Consider the following 25897-nt stretch of genomic DNA (forward strand, 5'->3'; position numbering starts at 1 on the left):
CCACAGATGCCTCTCCTTCCCCTGATGTATACAATGTGTTCTAGATGGATGGAACAAGCTTTTTTTTTTCTTTCTCCTACACTTGCTAAGCTATTTTTAAGCACCCAGAGCACCAGCAGGTGTAAATCAGCAGTGCTCTGCCCAATTCTGACACCCCAGCTCCTCACCTGCTGTAAAGAGCAGTCTCCTGCTCCTAAACTTAAAACGTACAGCACATAGGTGTCATCACAAGCAATATCCCGTGGATGACTGCTATAGAAAAAAAAACAGCATCAGATAAACAGAAAGGTGGTAATTGCACGAATCACTTTGGGCAGGCAATGCTGCTGCTGCCTGCCAGCTTAGTGCTGCTCCTGGAAATAGCCACTTTAATTAGGCTGATTTAAATGCAGATAAGTTTTTCTTTCAGCCGAGGTCTTTGTACCCACTTTGTGAGTGCAGGACTTGGCTTCAGCCAAAAAGTGTCCTTTTGCTCCTCTAATGGGTGCCAAGTGCTTGCCACTCACTTCAGCAGGGAGCAGCGGAGCCCATTGATGCCGACCATTGTACTTAGCTCCGCAGAGAACACAGCCCTCTGAATTTAGTCCAGTAGCTCCTTTGAGCAGGGGCTTCACCACCAGGTTAAGAACAATCAGAGAACAACGTGACAGGACCCAGCACAGGGTGTGGGAACCCGGCTGCTCAGTGGAGGAGAGTGGTACCTCTGAGGCTGGTGAGCAGCAGGAGACAGGGCATCAGAAACATGAGCACACACTGTTTGCAGCACTCAAATACTCCTCAGAACGCACTGATCTCCTGAGTGCCTGCCTGGGGGGAGCCAGGACCTCATCCACAGGAGTGCTGAGCCCAAACATCTGTCCCTGCAAGCTGCCTTTGGAACATATGTTTCCATATAATGCTCGAGTACTTGCAAGCTAAGCACATGTGCAATTGACCCTCTGGACAGTGTTAGTTCTAACCTCTGTGCCTCTCTTCCTTGCATGCAAAGCAATCACAGTGTCTGCATATTGCTTGGCAATTTGTACTGCCTCTGGTTTGGGGCAGGGAAAGTGCAGGCTGGCTGTGCAGGGATGTGTGTTCAAGAGACACAGCTCTAAATGATTTTGTGCATACAAGTGCGGCTTTGTACGTAGCTTTGTACATGGTGGAACTCAAGACTGCTGAGAGCAGGGGTGGTTAGTCATGGCAAATGTTCAGGAATGGGCTTTTCAAAGCAAAAGTCCATTTGCTCTGGTGAAAGTGGACTCCCCGCATCTCTATGGATTTTTAAGATAAGAAGTGTCATCTTTAAAGATGAATGTTAGCAAGAATGTCTCAACTGGCAAGGAAAAACAAAGAGCTCTGCCTGCAAGAAGAAAAGCCAGCTCTTCTGTTGTGTGCACATTTATGTCAGCTCCATTAATGCCCCATGAAGCCACGGGTCTGTAATCGAGCAGCTGACCTACAGCAACACTGGCATTCGCTGCTGTCTTACACCAGATTTACTCCAGCTGTTAAGGTTTAAGGCCTTGCCTTTCACACGGTTCCTCTTAATAAAATGTACCAGACATCAGCAGCTAAAAGCTCTACAATCGAGTTGCAAATCGAGACTGGTCTCTCAGATGAAGAGGATTCAAATTGTAATACAGAAAGCAGGTAAAACACAGAAGCTCTGCCCAAGCCCTCACCTGGAGGGGCAGCACAAAGTGACCTTTGCATTAAGGTCAATTCCTGTCCCTGCCTGGGCCACCATCTGCCTCCGGCAGGTTCAGGCCATGCCAACAAAACACCTTTGCAGCTGCAGGCTGGTCTCTTCCCAGCAGGCAGCACAAAATATTCTAATGCTTAGTCAGACAAATCCCAACCAGAGGCTGATGGAGTGAAGAGCAGCTTGTTTGCATGCACTGCTATGGCAGATGTCCACAAACCAGCAGAGGGTTTGCCCATCTCCAATGGAGTTTCACTGCTGTGATGCTCTAAGAGTGAACATCCAGAGAAGGGCATGCATGCCTGAATGCTTCTCTCAGTCTCTAGCCAAATACATTGGTTTATTACTAGAACTATAGGTTTGTATGGTATTTTTTTTCCCCCCTCTTTATCACTGTTGGTTAGAAGTGCCAAGCAGTAGTCAGGAAACCAGCTTTTGATACAGTGTTTACAAAGCAACAGCAGTTCTTTCAGCATCATTTGGGACTCTGAGACCAAACACCGCCCATGGTGGTGCTCCAGGCATCTCTGCCATAACAGCATTATAAATATGTAATGAGAATTTAAAAGGCAGAAGGCAAACAGATAATGGAGACACCCAACATAAACATCACATTTAACTCTCACCATGTGAAAAAAGCTACAAATTCCAATTCAAATGTGGACTGATCAACACCTGGCAGCATCCAGACTGAAAAGGATGGGGATTTTCAGAGGAAAGCTGCCTACTGCATCTTTTATGCATTATCATTTTTAAAGAAGACCTAGAAACTTAGCACATAAATCTGAGGAGCTGGCTTCAAGCAATTAGGATTTAGAACTCCAACAGTGAGGCCGTTGATGCTGCTGCACCACAGATTTTGCTAAAATCCCAAGAAGTTAGCCTGGATGAAGCTGCTTGTGAATATCACAGTTCTGACACCAGGGGAGGTCACTCAGTGCCTGGCTACCTCAGACATCCCTGTGCTAAGAGAGTGCTTCCACAGGCAGTGGGAATCACTGTGGATAGGGATGGACCTCTTTTACTTGGAATGGTCCTCAGACTGCTACATGAGCAGGGTTGGACCAGATGGACCCAGAGGTCCCTGACAACCTCAGCCATGCTGGGATTCTGTTAATGGTCCAGAGAACAACCTTGTTTGTACTCCTCTCACTCTCCCTTGAGATACCCACAGATGAAGCTCCCCAAACACTTCTCTGACATGCAGTCTCCATCCTCTCCCTCTGTCTTCATCCCTTTCCTTCCCATTGCCTCCTTCCTTTGAGTCACAGTCACATCAAATTTGCTGCCTGATTATCAGTTGCATCAACATTTAGAGTTCCCTCGTGGAAAGCAGCACTTTGAAAGCTTTTCCAGCTTCTCCTCCAGATGATGTCACCCTGGGTGGGTGCCAGGCTGGGTTCAGAGTGAAAATTATTCACTTCAGGGTCAGACATTCCCCTATTTTTAGGCCTGATTTCAGTGCCAGGCAGCCAATAGTGTAGCTGAATGGTTCGTGTTATTCAACTGCAAATGCTTGTCGGAGTTCAAACAAAGCTCCATTTGTAGCAGGTTAAGGGGCTCTGCAGCCCAGGAACCCCTTCTGAAGTGTGGCTGCAGCTGCTCTGCTCCACAGTGCTCAGCCAGTCTGGACAGAGGTGCAGAATACTTCCAGCTCCCACCCTTGATAAACTGCAATTGTAAAAGCAGAACAAAGGGTTGAATTCTATCTGGGTCTTTGTAATCTTCTGGCTGCATTTCCTCTGGAAATGCACACTGGGAAAAACACAGCTCCTCAGATGTGAGCTGGAAGCTGGCAGCATCCTGGGATGGTGGGGATGGGGAAGGGGACAAAGAAGAACGGCCCTGTAGCATACAGGGCTGAGCCACAGCAGCCACAACCTACTCAGAATCACAGAATATCTTTGTCTGGAAGGGACATTTAGATCTTCTAGTTCCAATTCCTCTGCCATGGACAGGATTGCCACCCACCATATCAGGCTGCTCAGGGCACCATCCAATCTGGACCTGAATGCCTCCAAGGATGGATTATCCACAACCAGCTTCTAAGCCATCATGCTTTTGTCATAGAAGCATGGTACCAGTGATGTGTTGCTGCAGGTAGAGGCTCACCTCCTCCATGATAGGCATCTGTATTAACATAAACTATCTTTACAAAGCAGAGCAATGATGCTTGTGGTGTGTGATCTACCTGACCAGGATGAGTGATGCTGAAAGTGCCCAGATCCCACTGCAAAGGCAATGAGGGTGATCAGCTCATACAAGGTGTTTGCTCTGTTGAAGCAGGACAGATTGCAGCATCCCTTCATTCTGCAGGAACATAACCATCTGCAACACCACAGCAGCACACATTGTGCAGCCAAGTTTCCCATGTGAGAGCAGGCTGCATAGCTGTGTGAATGTTTCAGGTGTATGCTAGCAGCTGCTGAAACAGGTTGGGAGGGAGAGGAAACTGAAAGGGCAAAACTGACACATACTCCTCTTCAGCTTCCTCGGGTGGCACTCAGAATGCAACTGGGAATGGAAACAATAACTGTAGCTGTGAAATGAAAGCCTACCCTGACACAAGAGTGGCAAGGCACCGCACAGGTTGCTCAGAGAGGTGGTGATGCCCCATCCCTGCAGACACCCAAGGTCAGGGGATGGGCTCTGAGCACTGATGGAGCTGTGGGTGTCCCTGTGCACTGCAACAGGATTGCACCAAATGGTGTTTAAAGGTCCCTTCCAACTCAATTCTATGGATTTAAAAGGAAAATGAGTAAGTTTTTCAGCCAGGAGGTGCAGCAGCCAGGCCAAGCAAGCTCTTCACAAAGCAAAGCAGGACCTCATTTTTCAGGAGGGAGGATGGCTCTGGTTTAAAGCTGGCTGCTGCTGCACAGGACACAAAGCCCATTCAAAGCAGCAGCCCAGCGAGCTGCGTTAGCTCATCTTTTGGCAACCTATAAGTGAGCAGAGCTGAGGTGTAACCATATACACTGTTGACAATGACTGAAAACCACAAAGAAGTAAGAATGGTAATAGTTACAGGGCAATGTGTGAGCATGAGTCACGTCCAAGCGTCAGCTGCAAGCTATCTTCATCTCCACCAGAGCCCTCCTTGGTGCTGGATGGGCAGAGGGGAGTGCAGCTCCTCAGCCTCCCCCCTCCTTGTCTCACATTACTCTGTTTCTTCTTGACATGGGACATGGAATGAGCAGCCATGTATGGAGCCATTGTAATTGTGCAGAAGACCTGGCAGTGCTGGTGCTTTATTTTTAACTCCAGGCAAGTCACATCATGTCTTCCAAAGGGCATGAAAAACAACCACCAGCCCAAGCACAACAGAGGCAGCCCAAAGGGGAGCAGCCCCCACCTCTTGTCTTTTGCAGTCCCAAAGCCTCATGTCTGCAGACCCCACATTCTGCCTCTGATCACCTACAGCTACATAGCCACGTACTGGAGCAGACAGCCCTGCAAACATCTCAAGAGCACAAAACGTGCTGGGTTCAAGCCAGTCACCCTGGGTTTGTTGGCTAAATTCACTCTTATCTACCTAGAATCAGAGGAGAAAACCAATGTCACCAGGTAAGCCCCCAGGAAACCCCCAAGCAGGGCTGGCAGCACTGAAGCATGAATTCTGGGTTGCTGTGTGCAGGCACAAGGTACTGCCCAGCACGGCCGCTCCTCAGCATGTTTACTGGGTGAGCAGGAGCCCCAGCCAGAAGGAAGATTGAATTTCAGATACTGAATCATTTGCTTCGAGCGAGTTACATCAGCAGCTAATTTGGCTTGCTTCTCACTTGTTTGTTTGCTCCTTCCTTTGAATTGAATGCTGGGCTTTGGTTGTATCAGAGCAGTCCCCTCTCGCCATGCTCTCCGTTTGAGAGCCAGTGCAGAACTCCACCAACCCAAGAGCTGGGATGGCATTTAACTACAACAGAAAACCACAGCGAGAAGAGGAACCTGCGTTTTAAAAAAAGGAAATCTCAAATGAAACCACAATTGTGCAGCTGTCCCAGCTCTGCCATTGCTGCAGCACATTTCAACACGCTTATTAGCATTTTTACAGAAATAAAGTAGTTAGCTATTGGTATGGTATTCATCATTGCTGTCAAATGTTGAACAAGCTAATGCAGCTTGGCATTCTGCAAGCGACAAGTGTTGAGAAACACTGCTGTGCTCGACCAGCTCCCATGACTGTTCTGCTGAGGAATTTTTCTACTGCAACATTACATTGGCACTGAGAAAAGGCCCTAAAGATAAAAATAAATGAGAGCCTGTTTCCTGTCCCATCTCGCAGACTGTGGTTTTGGGGCTGATACCAGAAAGGGAAGCTGGGTGTCCAACAGGAGCTAGGGGTGGCCCTGCCCTCTGGGATGCTGCAGATCCCCTTGGACAGGCAGTTCCCAGACAGACCTCAGGTGCATGCAGTAGAAGTAGGTGCAGAGCAGGAGAGCAGCCCTGGAAAGCCCCTGAGCTGCCTCCTTTCACTCGTTCCAGCCACCAGGGCTGTTTTTCTGGGCTTGTGAGTTACGTATCTGTGGGAGGAGAGAAACAGAATCTTTTTGGGCAAGCAGCTTGCCAGTCTGAAGTTGCCACAGGCTCTGGTGGTACCCACGCAGATGCTGGTAGCTGCTGCAGTAGTGTCTTGTCCTCTCAGCGTCCTTTATTTCATTTCAGTGTAGGAGGAATGGAAACCTTTACAGCGTGAATACATTGTGGGAAACAGGGAAAGCAAAAGTGCAGTACAAGCTGATATGCTCACTACCAGCTTGATTTGCTACATGCAAATTGCTTCCGTTCATCAGTGTTTCAGATGTAGCAGCTCATTAGAGTTGGACTACTATAAAAATATGGCTAGATACAGGTAGAGAAACAGAATAACTGAAGTCACACCAAGGAAGACTCTTTGGAGTCAAATGCTAAAATCTTCTACCTCCAAATTCACCATTTGCAGTTCAGTGGTAAAGTATTTCCAGTGCATTGCTTTATTTTGCACTGCAGTTAGTTATATTTTTACACAGAGGGTGATGACACACTGGACAGGTTGCCCAAGGAGGCTGTGGATGCCCCATCCCTGCAGGCATTCAAGGCCAGGCTCTGGGCAGCCTGGGCTGCTGGTTGGCAACCCTGCACACAGCAGGGGGTTGAAAGCAGATGGCATCAGGCCATTCTGTGATTCTATGATTCTATGATATCCTATGATGACGAGCAGCTGGTTGGACTGTAACACCCTGTTACAACATCAAGAAATTAGACCTGTTCATAGGCCCTTCACTCCTACAGCACCTGAGGCTTAAACTCTAATTTGTGTGCCTAGACTTTCTGAACACATGGGGAAATGTAAGGCTGTCATCAGACGTGTTCATATGCTAAGGTTCTGCAGTATTAACTCTGAGCTTCCCTCACAAAACTGAACCAGAGATGACAGTAAGCAAAGTGTGGTCAAGAAACTGATAAACACATGCAAAACTCCTCATGTGGAGGGAACAAACTCTGATTTGGATGTGTAATGAATGGTGACTAAGACAACGCCTTCTGATGCTGTGAACAGAACGAAAGCTGACTTGCTGACACTGGATCTTAATGAACATTGCTTCAGACACTGACATAAATTATAATACATCTTTTATAGCGCAAATATGGGTTGGAAGTCTTTCCATCTAATATGTGAAGCGGGCGTCATCACCAGGATTGTGAGGCCATCAAAATGCCTCTGGTTCTGTTTCAGCATTAAGGGAGTGCCGCTGCGTGTTCCTTTCAGTACCCACTTCTGGTATGCTCCATCAGGCCCCATGAAACATGAACAAGCTAATAAAATCGTTCGTCTTGGCTGTGGTTAGTAATTCAGTGAACAAGAAAGCAAGGGTGGGAGTGATGCTGCTTCTATTTCAAGCAGCAACACTGCATAGCATTAGGATGTGACTGCTGCTTTACAAAACAAGCCATGATCTTTCATTGACTGTTAAAGGCTGTGAGAGCTGTTCATCTATCTGCGGGTGAAAATCTGCTTTTTAGAATCATTTAATACTTTTATTTAGAGAGTTATGATGAAGACCCACCCCATTTATCAGAATCCTTAATCAATTGATGATGTCAGCCTGAAAGGTCTTTGTCACAACATCTGTCTCACTCACATCAAGCGAGCTGATTTCCTATAAATCTCTACAGATGCAGTATGTTTTCTTCAATCAGATAAGAGGAACAGATCACAAACCACTTTCTTAATAAACTCGGGATAATTATTCTCAAAGGATAATTATAAAGTGGGGAAACTGAAGACGGGCAACATGAAGTAACTTGACCCAGTTCTTCCACAGAGCAGAGGCAGAGCCAGCAAGAGACAGCAGCTTTCCTGGTCCCCTTTTCTCCTTTCATCCCCACTCTCTTTCATGTGCAGTGTTCCAAGAGAGCTCAGGGCTGTTGCACTATCAGCTGTGGTGGTGAAATAAATACCCAGCTGTGAGTCCACAGCAAAGGCCTGTTCTGCACACCGCAGCAGGAAGGGGTAACTGAGAGTGGTGACACCACCAGCAGACCAGCTCACACTTCTCTTTTGGGGTTTACACCTAAAAAGGCCATACTTGGTCAACCAAACTACTCACCCTGTGTCAGAGAATCAAATTAACCAAGATCGACTCCAAACACCACTTTACCCCTACAGCTTTCCATTATTGCCCTTGCTTTTGTCAAAAGAAACTTTATTCTGTGATTTATTACACTTTATGGACTTATATCCTCCACACATGGTTTGGCTGCTGAAGAAGAGTGCAACTCCAATGTACTGTTGGAGGATTAAGTGCCTTTGAGAAGGTAAGCATAGATACAGATATGCTTTCCTTATACCCCTTCTGCTCCTCCCTGGATCTCAAATCACCTGCACAGCCGAACACCTCAGCCTGTAACACAGAATTTGCTTTGCATTCTGTAATCTGCACACAGTCACTGGAGTCCCTTTGAAATACCATAAATTGTACTGTAAGCCTTAGCTCGCATGCTGTCTTTTGTGCTGCAGTGTGAAACCCCTGATTGGCAGCAGGTCCATGGGTTGTTGGTATAAGTTGCAGCAGCTCCTGAATGAAGGAATGCTGCCCGATATGCACAGCAGATAACAAGGTGTTAGGGTCAGCATCTCAGTAAGAGTGGAAGAGAACAAGAGAATCCCTTGGACCTGGAGAACAATGTGCAAAATGCCTTGACTGGGATAACCTCTGCAAGACCTGTAATTTCCCCATATCCAGCAGTGTGATGTGAAATGCTCCTGCAACATTTCTTCTACTTTATTATTGTCTATTGTACTTTGGAATCAGCTTTGCATCCTTTTTGTTCAAGACTCCACCATTGTGGTGGAGATGGAAAAAATCACTCAGCACAGAAGCAACCCAGCTGGGTGATGCCCCATATTCTGGACTGCAAGGCTCTCACAACCAAAATGTCTGGAAATCCCACCATGCCAACACTCAGCATCTCCAGTAAAACCCTGAAGCCGATTTGCTTTTACCTTCATTTGCACAAACAGCCTTGGCTTTCAGGGTTGCTCCCGAAGTGGTAACTAATTGTGATGTAGATGTACTAATGGTGCCATCCAGAGGTACTTGGGTGCAGCACACTGCTCTGTGTCAGCAGACTCGCTCAGTAGCCAGGGTCTAATTTCTCTCTGTTGACACACAGACCTCCTTCACTGATACGGGTATCTGTGTGACATTAAGATGTGGATTCACAAAATGCTTCCTGGTGATCAATATCAGAGAAATACCAACTGTTCAATCCTAATTCTCCTGTAGGGAGTTAATAGGATTACACAGATCACAGATAAATAACCATGATATTACAAGTGACGTACTTTCTTCCTCAGAAATCATCACTTACTAGTCCATCAGAATGATTTCATTTACCTATGTAAACCCAAATTAAGAGAGAGAAAAAACACTTGAAAACTAACTAACATTGCAGATAGTCAGTGGCAAGCACCGATCCTACAGCCCACCTTACATCAAATTACAGATACTGTTACCAAACCATGCCTACTGCAAGGTGGTATGGCTAAAAGGAGTCCAAACATTAAATGTAGGGACTGATGTCTGCACTGCATTTAGAGAGTCACCCTGAGTTGGCTTCAACCTTGCTTGGGCAGTGCATAGTGGCTTCATTTTCCACTGGGCACCCCTGGACTATGCCATATTTATAACTGCACTCAAGTCTTCTACCAGGAGCTGCCAGGAGCAGGTATCAATAGCTCCTCTGTCAGTGAACACACATGATGATGGAGACATCTGCATGGAGAAGGGTCTGAAGGGCCATTAGAAAGAGGTGAGCAAGTCTGCAGAAGCTCACTCTGATTTAGACATGAAGTGGAAAGACAGCTCTCACATTCCAGACTTCTCTGTGCTGAAAATATGTCTGGAGAAAAGAGGAGACATACAGAGTCCTTCACAGGGCTATGAGAGGTAACCCACAGGGACCACCTAGTTGGTAGTTTAATTAAACATCTTGATGCTGCTAGAAGTTTCAGACGTGTCTCGTATCAAGCGGAGAACACTCACAATAGTATAAAAATAAATAAGCAAAACCCAAGAAACAAACCAGTTCTGTGCACTAAATGTGATGCAAAATTATAGCTGTAATTTTAGATGAAGTATTACAGCAGTAGTTTAACAGAAAATATCTCTTGAAAATCATAAAATCATAGAATGGCCTGGGTTGAAAATGACAACGATCATGTAATTTCAACCCCCTTGGCCAAGGTCAGGGTTGCCAACCACCAGCTCAGGCTGCCCAGAGCCACATCCAGCCAGGATAAAAGAAAACATGCCTCCCCTTTCTGCTGCTTTCACACAGTCTTTACTCAAGATGCATTTTGCAAAGGAAAGCACCATCATGCAGCCAAGCCTTAAGGCTGCACAAAGAGGAGTTTGTTCAGGCAACAAATGGACATGGGTGGCAAATGGGTGCCATCAACAGGTAAAACTCCATAAAAAGGCACAGAAAAGGAACAACCAGACAGGTCTCATGCATTCAATCTGAAGCACTATTCAGAAGGCGTACCAAGTTTGAAACTGTAACTCTTCTTCTAGAAATCAACGCGTGGCGTGAGAATTAAGAGTATGGCGTGGATTGGCCAAAAGGCAAGTGCAAAAAAGCATTGAGTGCAGCCATTTCCCCTCTTTCCACGACGACCCAGGTGGAGCAAAGGCTGTGGGGAGCACACTGACCTGTACTTCCCCGTCCGCACCTGCACTGCCCTCATCCCGCACTGCTGGGCGCCGCCGACATCGCTCACGATATCATCTCCAATCATGATGGCCTGTCACAGCAGTGAAATACGGAAAAATCGGTGTCAAGAGAATTTTATTTCTGCCATCCCTCACGCTCCTTTGACATAATAAACAGCTTGATTTGATGTTTAATACTGCCATCAGGCAAATTAAACAAGATAAGATTGTCATCGTATTGATTAAATGTCACTCTACCTTGAATATAATTCAGGCGATAGCTCCTTGAGCAATATACTGGTGCAGTATACATCTGTACAATTTGTAATCCATCACGAAAATCAAAGTGATGTGGCACGCAGTTCAAAGAAAATGTTGAATTTTATGAAGTTAGTCCTGGTCCGTTCCTAACCATGCATTTATGTTATGCTCCAAGTAGTTTAAATTAAGCTCTTCTTTTCAAACATTTCCTTAAAATTGATATTCTAAGAGCTAGGCAAGACCTTAAGCTTGTGATCACTGAAATGTGTAATTTACAGAGTTTGATTCCAAGCCATTTTCAGGTTCATATAAAAATTTGGGAAGTCTTCCATGAGTGCAAAATCTAATTTATCAATTTGTGCACAACGTGACAAATGAACTCAACTGAGCACACTATCAAAAAAAAGGTAAAGAGTAAGGAAAAGTAAGGAAAGCATTGCTTTTCATACTGAAGAAACTGCTTTTACATTTTGAAAGCAGAAGTCTTTCTAGCAGGCATAATTTCAGTTATCACTTCAGCTAATCATCAAGCTTGGAAAGTGATGGTTTGGTATCTTGTGCGTTCTCTCCACGAAATGAATTTCCAGAGTGTATAAATACAGTCAGTGTCTTAAGCTGAAACACATTTGCTCCAATTTTCTTCATCCCTCTCAGCACATTTGCAGTTCTTCCCTATACCTTTTCAGCTGACCCATATCCAAATGGGAACACCAGAATGTGAACAGAATTTCCACGACAATCCAACTAGCAACCTACACAAAGACCTAAACTCCTCCTGGCTGCTCTCCTGATCACACATCCATTTACCCAAACTTTCCAAGCCCTTCTTGCCACGGAATCACAATAATAAGAATTCATGCAGCAATTGCTTTTTTCTGCATTCATACTTTCCACAGTAAAGTCTCCTGCTCCATGGCTGTGAACTTTGCAATATGCTTTTGGGTAGACACTTGCTTTGTGCTACTTCATGACATGAACATACCCAACTAGGCAAGCAACCACCCTGTTTGTCCTGCTCTGTCCTGCTCTTACCTCTCTCTGCTCCAACCCATCCCATCATCACAGTACTAATACCAAACCCCAGTGGGATCCAAGGCAGCACCTTACATAGGCACTCTTTTCCCCTGCATGCATGTATACCCTCTTCCTCCTTCTGTGTCCCCAGAGACATAAGGGAAACTCTTTAGAGTTCTCTTTAATGCTGTCAGGCAGGGAGCTGCTCTGGAACTGAGCTATGGGTGCCATGCATGAGCCAGGGCCATGGCTATGCAGCTGGAAAGATGGGATCAGTTTCCTTCTGTCATCTCTATTTCAACAAAAAGTGCAGTTCCCACTCTGTAAGCTGTCTACTGGGCAGGATTAAGTTAAATATATAGAAGACTAAAAGTACTAAGGGTGCAGAGCTATTTTTAATTGTCATCTGATTACAATCTGTCATCTGATTAGAACCTTCTCCTACTTACTAAATAGCACATAAAGGAAACCTCAGGATACACCTACAGCCCATCTAAACAGATTATTTTGTGAGAGCCTTCATGTACCTACTGAGATAGGTACATGCACATCTGGAACAGCTTCAGCTGATAAAACACAAATCCTCTTTTGAGTAATGCATCAGGAACAGCATGCAAGATTACATAAAGTAGCTACCAGCCCAGTTCATCTTTCATGTTGCTTTTAAATACCATTCATGTGAAGGATTATCATCATCCCTCAGGTGATGGGATGTAATAGGCCATCCCTGCAAGTCAAGGCTCATTTGTCTGGTTCCATGCTGAAGCAGTTTGTTTTGAAGCAGTTTATATATGCACACCCTTGCTTCATTCTGCCTAAGAGCAAAACCTCTGTGATCACCCTTTGCGAGCCTCTGTAAGGAGCAAGGAGACAAAGACTCATGGGATCACAGAGCTGGGGAAACATGGCCATAGGGGAAGAGCAGAAGGAGGCTTTGGGACAGATAGCATTGCCTACAAACTGCTTCAAAGCCACCACACGTTAGAGGGCTCAATCCTTTTTCATCCTTTCATTACTGGATGATTTTCCTTATCTGCTCTGCTTATGGAAACACACGTGCTCCCAGAAAGATGAATGGTTCCCTGCAGATAGCTCACCTTTCCCTACCACTGCACCAAACATGAAATGAGGAAGGGTTGATTTCAAGTAATGAGTAAATAAAGCATGAATACATAGGTGAAGAGAACAGAATGATGGGAGTGATTACATTTCTCAAAGCAGCTTGGGGGAAAATCGGTAACAGTAGCTGGCAGAGAACAATTTTGCCAGATTCTGGTTTTTTTTCCCTTATTTTTGTGTATACCCTTTGTTTTCACTCCTGGATCCTCAAAACACTGGAAATGAATGTGTTCAGAACACAGGAAAGGGCAGAGCAGGGTGGCTCTGAGCCCTGGGGAGAAGCGCGCTCACCAGGGCTGTATTTCACTCCATCCAGGCAAGTTTTCCTGCAAGACTCACAGCAGCTCTGCAAGTGCAGCTGCACATGAGCAGCGATGCCTGTCCAGGCCAGCTTGTGGCATACGCATACCAAAATGTACTCCAGCCCTGGGGGATTTCACAGATTTACTATCGGTGAAGGGCAATAATCACTAAAGGAGGAGCAATTATTCCCAAATCATTTAGGATTTAAAAAATCATTGGCAAGAAGATAGAGGTCAAAAGGTGCGCTGTCAAGGGAAATAAAAAAAACTCTACCTGTCAAACCTGGGTTTAACTTCCTCTCTGACTGCAATATGGTAAGAAGAGAAAGAAATATAAAACTGGAAGGTCATATACCCACAGAAAGAAGGAATCAAAAGATCCCCATTTGTGTTCAAATTTTACACGGGAACCACACCATTCATCCATTCAATCGTCTGGGGAAGGTACTGTTCTACACCAAGTAAAAAATCATTAGAAAGGACAAGAATGCAGTGAGACGTCTCTCTGGCTGTTAGAAAATCATTACAGAATTAAGATGGGTATAATTCATATTTCCCTAAACCCTACAGCTGATGAGAGATGGTGTGTGGCTGTACCATGATAAATAAAGCAGACATGTGCCAAAGCTGAGCAAAGCCATTGCCACTGCATCGTTCCAGTCAAACTAGCCCTTATTCCCCACTACCTAGTTCTGCCTGTTTGAATGCCCTGCTTGCTGGGAGGAGCTCACACACAATATGTTAGAGGCTGAAGGTGCAAACATGAAGATTCAAAGAGGGACGCATGCTTCAGCAGAGTATTTAATACAGTGAATGATTCTAGAGCCAAAAGTATTTAAGCCAAAGCAGATTTTTGCTATAGGCTTAATAACCCAAGCTAAGTGTGCCAACAATGTAGAAATAAAATGAAATAAAATAAAGCTGCTGCACAAAATCTTGATGTGTTAAGAGCCTTTGCCCAAGAAATATGATGCATTTACCTTTCTCCCTATTCCCCATGGCCCAGCTGGTAATCTCCTAGGCTTCAAGATCCCATAATTCTGTTAATTACATTTCTATCCAGGCTGTGCAAACATCAGACATGCACAGGGCATCACCTGTGGCCTCTGACCCCATAGAGTTTGTACAACAAGGCAGGTGAAACAGAAAAAGAAATACATGACACCTCCAGGGCAGATTTCCAAAGGTGCCAACGTCTGCCAGGCCAGCGAATCATAGAATCACAGAATCACAGAATGGCTTGGGTTAGAAGGGACATCAAGGATCACAAATCTCCAACCCTCTGCCACATGTAGGGCCATCAACCTCCATATCCAATACCAGCCCAGGCTTCCCAGGGCCCCATCCAACCTGGCCTTGAACACCTCCAGGGATGGAGCATCCACAGCCTCTCTGGGCAGCTGTTCCAGCACCTCACCGCTCTCGTAGTGAAGAACTTCCCCCTGAGTATTTGAAACTTCACGTGGCTGCTTAACTCTTCTTCCTGAGATGGAGAACCTTCCCGTTATCCTGGTGATTGGGGAAGGGATGGCTGCACAGCAGCAGATCTGGGGGTGACCCCGCTGTGCTCTCATGCACTGCTGACCCCCACCTGAGTTGTGCAGGTGGCAGCAATGGAACTGGTTAACTGCCAGGGCTTTATGCACTCCGGTATGACCCACCATAACTCCGGGCAAAGCAGGACAATTTGCTACAGATAGAACTTCTTTATGATTATATAAAACTAGGGGAACCTTAACATTATTTAGGTTTTATTGTAAAGCTGTAAAAATCACCCACTGTTACAGCTGCCTTAAAACATACGAATTAGGTATCTCGGTAACCTTTAAGATGTGTTATTCTTTGTCATACTACTGAATCATAAGACAAATCTGGTTACCTCTAAGAGGTTTAAATTTCCAATCTATTAAAGTAATACTGGCAATCTGTTATTTCTAGGCCATTGAGGAAAGGTTAAAATGAAAATTGGACTTCAGGGAGTTCCTCCCATTCTAAGTGCAGGCTGAAAACATCTTGGCAGCAGAAGGTAAAGTCGGGGTCTCAGTAAGAAGCAGTTACCAAGGGAAATGACTGGTGATAACTCTATTGATTAAAGTGGCTTGAGAAATTTCAGGTTTGCCACTGTCTAGCATTACTGTGGTGAGACAGCTTTATTAAAAAGATACTTCTCATTAAACATCAGGTAAAAGAAAACTGTAATATGTTTTCAAACGCACAGCTCATCTAGAATACTTTAATGGATTAAATGCATTCCACAGGTGGAATAAATTACAGGCAAACATTTTATAAAAGTAAAGGCTAGGAAAGCCAGTCCTCATCTTGCCATTACAAAGACATAAAGCTCAGTCAGGAGACAGATTAAAATGTAACACAATGTGCTACTGATTAAGGACCTTACTGAACAACATACTCTGAGTTTTTATTATTTTGTATGACTAATACAACCCAAAAAAAATCTTCCTCAAAAGAGCATTAAAGTTGCAAAGTTAAGCACTCAGAAGTTAGGAAAATCCACATGCTCTTCTGTAGTTTGTTGTAGGTTGCCCAAGGATGCTGACAGGATGCCCCATCCCTGCAGGCATTCAAGGCCAGGCTGGATGTGGCTCTGGGCAGCCTGGTCTGCTGGTTGGCGACCCTGCACACAGCAGGGGGTTGAAACTAGATGAGCATTGTGGTCCTTTTCAACCCAGATCATTCTATGATTAAATCATCTGTTCAAATCTCGTTCCCCAGGGCAACAAGAAACAAGAAACTCGCTGAGAAACGAGTTGTGGTGTTGCAGTCTTGTGTTGAAACATATCCCTGTAATGATGTTCCCCACAGTGGTAGGGGCTGACACGTTGGCAAAGTGGGTAAAACAAAGTTTGAGGACCACCACATTGTCTACCTGTGGAAAAGGGCAAGCAATGGCTTTATACAGAGCCTTGGAAAAGCCCAGAGCAGCATGCCATTCACATCTCATACAAGCAGAATGAAAACATATCTTCATGCCTCTAATTGAGAGGCATAGAATCGAAGGGCTGAGTTATGTATGTGGGCTTTTTTTTTTTTCTTTCTTTTGTTCTTTCTTTTTTTCCAGCTACTTTTTCTTCAGATGCCATTCTGTTTCTGAAATTGATTTTTTGGCTTGTTGGTTGGATGAATGGATCGAGTAATTGCTCAATATCTAGGATATTTTGTTCAGGCTGAGCTATCATGTTATTGGGAAGATATTGACAAACTGAAGGCAGTAGAGAAAAGAACCCCATGCTGGCTTAGGGGGCAGAGGGACTGAACTGCAAGGAAAGTTGCTGAGAGCTAAACACACAATTTTGGTAAGAGAAAGCCACTGTAATGATAAGGAGCCTAGAGATAATTGGAAAAAGAAAACATCCAGGAAGGAAACCAGTTATTTTTTGGTTGTTACCTAGAGTAAAATGAAAAGAAGGATATATTGTTTAAATGGAGATCATTTCATTGAATGTCAGAAAAAGCTGCCTGCCCATGAGATCTACTAAGCTCTGAATACTGTCCCTAGGGAGCTTTAAAAAGGCTGCTGTTTGCTCACTTAAAAACTCTCTGGACAAAACATGGATAAACATGGAGCAGGGAACATTCCTGCATGGGGAAAGAGATGGATGAGATGGCCTACTAGGTCTTTTCCATCTTCTCATTCTATAATAAAGTACAACTCAAGCACACAGTGAATTACAGGGCCATAATTTCATCTCCAGGCTCCAGGGACCTACAAGCCACCCAAACTTCACTCCAATTGTTTATGATGTCACCAGAAGCCTGTGATGGAGTTATTACCTTGTAATTCACTGCCGTCTGTTAGTCATTTCGTACTCATCCTTATGTCCTGTGTGATATAACAACAGATCAATAAAGAGGGCACAAATAGAGAGGGAAAAAATGGGCTGTACTAAGCAAGCAGGGAGCAGCCCACACACTCAGTGTGTTTCTGGAAAGCCTGATGAAAGCAGCAACATGAGAGGGGATTTGGGCCAGTCGGTGCTTCCTGTCTTTCCCTTTAGGAACTGTACTAAAAAAAACAGCGAATGTGATAGCAAAGGAAATAACATTTTAGCTGCAAATCCCCCTCCTGCAGCCCTCAGAGCAGCTGTTATCTTGTGAAGCACAACATCTTCCATCATTCAGAACCATTACCTGCTCTGGAGGAACTCCCATTTCTGCTAGGGCTGACTCAAAGAACGCTTTTGCTGGTTTTCCCACTACTTCAGCTTGAACATCACAGGCATACTGGAAAAAAAAAGAGAGAGGAAGACACAGATAACACTATTAAGATCAGAAAAGGATTTGTTCAACTTCGTAGCTTCAGTCAATTGTATAAAAAGTATGTAATTATTGATTTTCAGCTTTAAATAACACGATGGGTTAGCAGTTGAAGATTACTATCTGGTAGCTTGGATAACAGGAGTGTTCAGTGCTCTCTGTCAAAAGAGAAAGTCCTCTTGAAGCATCTTGAGCTACAAACCTGCTTGATTCTCTGTCGTGACAGCAGCCTACCAAGTGAGTTCCAGTATCCTTCCAGTTTGTGAGAGCCCCACTCTGACAGAAATAACAAAAACCTTCACATTAAAAGATGTGGAGAGTTCATTCAACCTCCCAGCATACTTTTAATGGCTAAAGTAACCAGTCGGAGTTGAAAAGCTTTGTTCTCCAGCAACGTGCTGAAAACCTGAAAACATAAAGCATTTCTAGCTTGTTCCATGATGATGAAAAGTGCAAACTTTTTGGGAAGGCAGAAAATCTTTCCAAAACTCATACTTATCCAAATGAATGTGCTTCAAGCATACGTTACATCCACTATCTTCTGTGCTTGTGTATTTTGTTTTATTATTCACATTCACTCAGTATGAATTTTTTTAGAATCTCTCTGCAAGCCTCTTTAAAGGAGTGTAATGATTGTTCCCTTCTCTCACCCTTAGGTCAGTTTATCTACTGGGTTCTGCACAGACTTTGGCTTAAAAACAGACTGCACATAAGTTATCTTGCTGAATAAGGACTTCATGTTGTAAATTGCTAAGGGCAAGGGGCTGTGTTAACAATGCTATGCCAAACATTAATGGACCCTCAGTTTTTTCTTGGATATCTTGCAGAAAATATGGTGTGTTTTTGCTTTCCAGTTTCTTCCTTCAAGAGCCTCGCTTCCAATAAAGATACCATGATGGTAGAAGCTTAAATACAGAAAAAAATGAACAATATAAATCCAGTCATCTTCAGAATGCAGCAAATGGGTTTCAATCTGTGAAAACTTCCTCCACCAAGGAGAGTAATTACAGATGATGACCCATATTCATGCCAGTGACTCTTTAACAAGGTGCACAGAGCGAGTAAGCATAATGCAAGCTATAAAATACCTCTAATGCCTTCATATATGCTCCAACATCAAGTTTCAGACCATCAGTTTCTTTATAGTAGCGTCTGGAAATGAAAGTGATAAAGTTCCAATGAAATGAAAATGTTGGCAGTTAAATCCAAAGAAACTACATTTTATTATTTCTCTGCCTACACAGATGTCCATATGGCTGCAACAAAAAGTCAAGTCATCAGAAACTCTGAAGCCTTAAATTAGCACCAGGAATTAAGTAAAGAGCAGGCTCAGCACTGTGCAAAGATTTCAGACCAGGTGCCCATCTGGCAGCTGGGACACGACTCTACTCATTGAAAGGGATTTCCTCAAGTTTATTTTAGGGATGAAGTTGACCCGTTTCCTACTTCACAAGGTACCAGTTTCTCACAAAGGACAGCAGGCGCGTTGCTCTTGTTTTGATCAGAGGCAGAGGTAGATGCAAGACCTCCTTCAGTAAATCTGGAAGGAGGCCCCAGACAGGCGACCACCATTGCTTGTCATCAGCCTTCACTTGCCTTTATTTTTATCAGGACTGAGAATGTCCTCAAAACTAGATTTTACTCTTTTCAAAAACGTTGCTATTGCTATGAAGTTCACAAAATTAATTACAGTCTGCATGGACTTTTTCTGAATAACCACTCATGTCAACCCAGGTCTTCTGAGCTCTTCTGATCAGAGCAAAAATGGGTTTCTGTATGACAGAAAAAAAAAAAGTAGGATGAGCAGTCAGTGAAGATTTTATGCCTTATCCTTCTGCCATTTTCGATTATTCAGCACAGCCTCCTTTTAAAATGACCACTTGACCTTTGCTAGAACAGCCATTAACCTTCTATAGTCTAGCGTAAACAGCTTAATTTTCTGACAGTGGCATGACAGAAGAAATTACAAAGCCAATTCCCACTCTCAGCCCAAAACAGATGCTAAATGTAAATCACTCCATTTTCAGGAGGAGGGCATTCTGCTTCACTGACTCTGATGCTTTCCTTTTCCACGGAATGAACTAAAACTTAACAGAAATCAACCTGCTTGCTCCAGGTAGAGGAGTTGTTAAGGTCCTCGCACACTGATTCTGCACATGAGCAAGAAAGCTGACCTGTGGTTTGTTGTCTTTTTCACATGACTCTTGGCATTGATGATGCATCTTAGCTATAAACTGTGAAGCAATTCATCCAGTTTATAATCTCCATTCATCAGGTCTGAGAACTTACCTACCAGAGTAACTTATTCAGCCATTTCTGCAGGACTCTTATTTACAGTACCTAGAAGTTCGATTGTAGAAGAGCAAAAACTGAGCTCAGGAAATCCAAACATGGGTTATTCTTCATTAAAAAATAAAAAATAAAAATAAATGATAAAACCCACACCCCACCAAATGAACAAACTGTGGGCCTGCTCTGGAGCTGTCTACATCCATGAAGGACTAAACAAATAAATACTTTTATATGCAGAAGGCACAAAGGCATTCTGGCATTGCTCATGTTGCAATCTTGAAAGTAGGTTCTGTATTTCATTTTGAAAGATGGAATGATGCACACAACGCTTGGTTATTTCACATACGTTAGCCGCTGTGCTGTTGGCTTATAATGGCTTTTCCTTATCCTTCCAACACAAAAAATTGCATGGACTTTTTTCCCTGGTTTATAGGATCAGAGCATGTGAGTGAAAGGATTGTCAACACAATGGATTTAACTGCTCCTCGCTGATAAGATCTACCTTCTGGATCAATAACCCACAAACTCAGAAGGGCTTTCACGCTCATTATGGTCTATTGAACCACTGAAAAAAAGTCTCTATGGTTTCCACAAACTAAACATGCATATTCTTTTTTAAGTCCATACACAGGGCAACAGATAAGAATAACTCCTCAAAGGCCACTGGGATTTGTTGTTTTTCAGCATTGTCATTAATAACCACCTGTTCACAACCTCAGAACACATCTAAATGAACGTTTTAACTAAAACATTCAAAATTCCTGAACTGGACTTTTTCTGCCTATGCAAGTAAGTAGTCAAAATTTCACTTTAATGTTCAGAGTATAATTAAAAATATCTTTTGACACCTATACTAACAAAGCAACCAATTTGTCAGTTCAAAAGCAGAGGGGCTTTTACAGGTCATACATTTCTCAGTATATCATTGGGCTCTCCCCTCAGGTCTCCTCAGCCACCACACTTTGCTTGCAGACAGATATCCCCACCTGCACTACAGCTTCGGTGGAGTTTGGGCATTGACAAAAGATGACCATCAAGAACTGAAATTCAAGAGATGCCCTACCCAGTGCACCACAGAGACCTCCTGATGAGCATTTGCCAAGTTAGCTGGAGGATTTGGCATTGCATGCTGAGTGATTGCCAGTGCTCTCTGCAAATGTGCACAGTGATGAATTGAGTCTCATCCCAGTGAGTGCTGCATCCATACCACCCTTTACCTTCTCACTTCAGTTTCTCCTTGTATCTCTAGAAAGACTACAAAAAAAGTGACAAGACAGGAGGCCAAGTGTGGATCCTCACAGATCCACTGAGGATCTTTCATCGACAGATAACTCAACAGATCAACCTCTCCATTTAGACACATCAGTGAACCACTTAGAAGTTGGCAGCGTGAAAGCCAGTATCTGGCTTCCACTAAGTACAAAGGCATTGGGTGAAATTAAAAAATAGAAAGACAAGAGGGAGAAACAAGCAGTGCTCAACTCACCCTTTTCCAAGGGAGATCAAAACAGGCTTCTCCAATCCAATCAGAACTCTGAAAGCTTCATTAAGGTTTGCATAGGAGAAATTTTCTGCTGCATCTCCGATAACCACACAGTTTGGGTTCGTTTTATCAATGTCAGCAAATTCAGGGACAAGATCTAAAGAAAAAGAAATCCATACATTCCTTACCATTTTGTATCCTACCTGAACTGATGGTTTTCTTGTAGATTTGAGTTTCTTTTCCTTCTTTACTCAACACATAAAAAAAAAAAATAAATACGTCTGAATCAAATAAATAAATGCAAGTCTGTTCTTCAGCTTCCTTCTATTCCTGGTTAGATCCTGCTGTTCATCACGAGGAGGAGAAAAATAAACCATTTCCCACTGTTGCCTGAGCTCCTGCCACCCACTTCTAAGTGGCTCAATACACACAGGCACCTAGACCTGGGGATAACCTGTTTGCAGATAACTCTGCTCTTTACTTCCCACACTATTATTTACTGCTCCAAAAAAGATATCCCTGCAAAAGGAGGCTTCCTTGGCTGTCGTTTTGCCAAGTCACTGCATCAGCCTACCTTCACTGCACTACTGATGGAGATCACACTCAAGCCATTCTGTTACAGCTCTTCTAGAGTCTCATGACTGAAGAAAGAACAGGAACAGAACAGCTACGAGCTCTTCCACCACCAAGCTATGGGACTTCACTGTTTGCTCACAGACGCCTACATCCCTCTGGGTTGTCCCCACCCAAGTCCCAGCGGTGTCCCACCATCGTGCACGAGCAGATGTGGCCTCAGCCCACGCTCCTTCAGAAGGCGGCAGGCTGCTGGTGCTGGGGCGGTGACTTCAGCCACAGAGATGTCAAAGCCCAGGCCCTGCAGCTTCTTCACGAATTTCTCTCGGGTCGCTTGTGTTTCGTTAGTGCAGAACCGCAGCTTTAGGCCGGACGCCTTGATTCTGTCGAGTAAAAGCAGCAGAATTTAATTGGGTCAATTGGACGTGGAAAAGGAGCTGGGAGTATCAGCTTTGCTAAACCACATAAAAAGTGGATAATTACAATAAAAATGCAACGATGACAACAGGAGCAGGATCCTTTATCATGACCATGTAGGCATCCCTACAATACACGGAATTAGCATCATAGAATCATAGAATAGCTCGGGTTGGAAGGAGCCTCAAGGATCGTGAATCTCCAACCCCCCTGCTGCCACATTCAGGGCCACCAACCTCCATATCTAACACCAGACCAGGCTGCCCAGAGCCCCATCCAACCTGGCCTTGAACACCTCCAGGGACGGGGCATCCACAGCCTCTCTGGGCAGCCTTTGCCAGCACCTCACCACTCTCTTGGTAAAGAACTTCCCCCTGACATCCAACCTAAATCTTTCCTCCTTCAACCTAAAATCATTTCCCCTCATCCTGCAGTTATCTACCCTTTCAAAGAGTTGACTCCTCTCCTGTTTATAGGCTCCCTTTAGGTACTGAAAGGCTGCAGTGAGTCACCCAGCAGTTTAAGGGCACTACACGTGCAGAGCCCCTGCATAGCATGGAACTGGCATCTGGAGCAGAGCTAACATCACCACGGGGGCAGCACTGATGATGGACATGATACGCAGGATACCTCAGCCTGCCATGCTCACATTCTCTCCATGTATCAAAAACCTCCAAATCCTGTTGAAATTTTGCTTTCCCACCTGTATCATTAAAGCACTCCCAGGATGTACACACAAACTGCACAGCCATGAGCACAGGAGCTGGTGCAATAGCACTATTAGCACTTTAGCTTGGATTTACCTTTCCACTCATTGGTCATCTGCTACAGTGATCAGCACTTACACTGGAGGTAACAGCACAGCTTTGCACTTCTGCAGACTTCAGGCACGAGGCCTGCCAGTTACACTGTGCTGCAAGAATGATGCTTTTATCAATGCAGGGATGGCTTCCGTCACATTTACCATGCAATCTCTCATAAAACACCTGTGCTGCTATTTGTTGGGTAATCCTGAAAAATAGAGCAGTTTCATTGATTTATTAATAAATGTTTACAGAAAAAAAAAGTTCTTGACTTCTCAAGGGAAGAAAGAAAATATGGCCTCAAGCGCCCAGAGCCAAGGACACCATTCCTGGGGATCACTGCTCTGCATTCTCATGCCAGTCCTCTGCCTCACAGCAATTTTTGCTTCCCCACCTGCAAACAAAGGTGCCAACAGTACACACTGCACAGTGCTTCAGCGTTTGCAGAAATGTCATTATCTCATCTAGCTTTCATTGTCACATGAAAATAATATGTTCTAACCATTCTTCGTTGCACTGCACCAGAAGCATTTCACCTTTCCAAGCTGGGATTCACCAGGTTGTGGTGACCCATAGGAGATATCATGAAAAGATCTGTTCTCCAAGGATCAGCTGTCTGCCTTTTGGAAAATCAACATATTTCAATGTGGTCATTGCAAAAGAGAGGCCTTTAAAATCTATCTCAATCTTTTTTTCTTAATTTCTGCCAAAGGGACCCTCATTCAGCTCCTCAAATGTACTAAAATGTCTAAATTTTGTTAGTTTTAGCAAGACTATGTATACAACCATCTCTGAGGACCTGGACCTGGCCTAATACAGGTTCAGATACGTAGGTAAAAGTTTGAGATTAGGTTTCAATTGTTACTGAACTAATATTGTTTTTCTTTTGTGTGTGTGTGTGTGTGTGTTAGGAAGAATGATGGCTTTTTTATTAGGAAATCACCTGCACTGATTCTTAGCAAGAAGTGTGGGTCCTTTTTTCTAGGAAAGAAGATCCCAACAGGTTGGTGCAAACACCAAATCCCAGACACAACACATCCGACGAAGAATTTTCCATCCAAGAATTCTTAGAAATCCAGTCCTGATCCAGAGAGCCCCTTCTGCTCATTAAAGCTGCATGCCAGCGTCTTCCTCAATAACACAGGTGATTCATTTCTTTCTTATTATTTGTCTTTCCTAATCATAGGTATGTGAATTATCAATTACACTTAGTGTTTAATTGCCCTTCATAAAGATAGCTTTTCTATTTTAAATTAGGCAGTTAATATATTGTAACTAATAGCATCCACTTGTACGTTATAAATATATCTTCATTGATTGGAGCAGTGAATGTGAGATTCGCTCGCAAGTTAATGAAGCAATTGAGTGAAGAAGTGCAGGGCGTCCACAGGGAATAATTATTGTTAATGAATTATGATGTGACCTTCTCAGAACAATGAACAATTGGTGTGACAGCGAGATGACAGTGTTCCACATCTGTTATTCGAAACACGGTTTCAGCTATAGTTAAAAAGCAAAGCAATGTAATTTGGATGCATAAACTTTTAACAGCGTGCTGTTGTTCAAAAAATATATATATTCTGAAGGTAAAAAATGTTGTGATTCATGATTGTCTGGAAACAGACATTTGTTGAATAAGAATATATCCTCTCTTCTCAAAGGTCAATGAAATGAATTCAGGAACATCGCTAACCGTTGAGTTGTGCAGACAAATAAATGTGCCCAAACTGGTCTGAAAGCTGGCTGAAAGCAAAGACCAGCTTTTCCTGTATTACAAATTCAGCTTCTTCTCAGAATTTTAGATGAAAACCACAGTTGCACTTCTAAAATGCGTGACAGAATTAGACATATCCTGGGCAGCTCCTGGCCTTGTGGCAACCAGAAATCATCATCGCAACAAACAGAGTTCTTGGTAAGAAGCAAGGCCTGGAAAGAATACAGTCAAGTTGGTCAGAAAATAGGAGTTCTTTGGCTGAAGCACAAAGATAGCTCTCAAAAGCATCCTGGAATGCTAAGCAAAGGAAAATCAACAAAAACACTTGAATCTACAATGAAGAGTTATAGCTACATAAAAACTTTTTCAGTGAAAGCTCACCTGTTCTTTCCAAGTTGGTGCCCCTAAAAAATCCCCCTGTGAGCTCTCTGCCAAATCCCTGTGTGATACAATCACACCTACTGCTAACTGTGATTATATGCACATCAGGACCAGTCCTTCAGTGCTCAGCACGCAGCACGTGATGGTACTGTAGGCTCTCAGAGGAAACCTTGTGTTTCTGAGCTGATGCAGCAGCTAATGCTCACACCTATGGACCAGGAGCAGAGCGTGTTACTGCACCTTCTAGCACTGCTGACTGAGAGGATGCTGGGAGAAGAGAAAGAACAAAATTTGTGATGTAAGATAAAGAGCAATGGACTAGGTGCTTGCAAGTAGAGAAAAATGGGCTCCAGACCCAGAGCAGGAACAGGGAACCTTCAGTTTT

General features: G+C 43.9%; 1 protein-coding gene across 3 annotated transcripts in view; it reads right to left on the bottom strand.

Moving 5' to 3' along the window:
* Positions 1–25897, bottom strand: part of LOC122159856 (phospholysine phosphohistidine inorganic pyrophosphate phosphatase) — a 68464-nt gene that overhangs the window by 35315 nt on the left and 7252 nt on the right. For 2 of the 3 annotated variants that reach the window (XM_042817788.1, XM_042817789.1), the window contains 5 exons: positions 22393–22580; positions 21628–21781; positions 18938–19001; positions 17724–17816; positions 10879–10970 (listed from right to left, as the gene is read on the bottom strand). In XM_042817788.1, the coding sequence (XP_042673722.1) occupies positions 10879–10970; positions 17724–17816; positions 18938–19001; positions 21628–21781; positions 22393–22580 (591 nt within the window). Of the gene's footprint in view, positions 1–4954; positions 6346–10878; positions 10971–17723; positions 17817–18937; positions 19002–21627; positions 21782–22392; positions 22581–25897 lie in introns of those variants that run through there. The other variant, XM_042817792.1, reaches the window with a different exon arrangement.

Source organism: Centrocercus urophasianus, unplaced genomic scaffold (genome assembly GCF_019232065.1).
Source record: "Centrocercus urophasianus isolate 14NV4802_14NV808 unplaced genomic scaffold, USGS_Curo_1.0 seq_17, whole genome shotgun sequence".
Taxonomy (NCBI): Eukaryota; Metazoa; Chordata; class Aves; order Galliformes; family Phasianidae; genus Centrocercus; species Centrocercus urophasianus.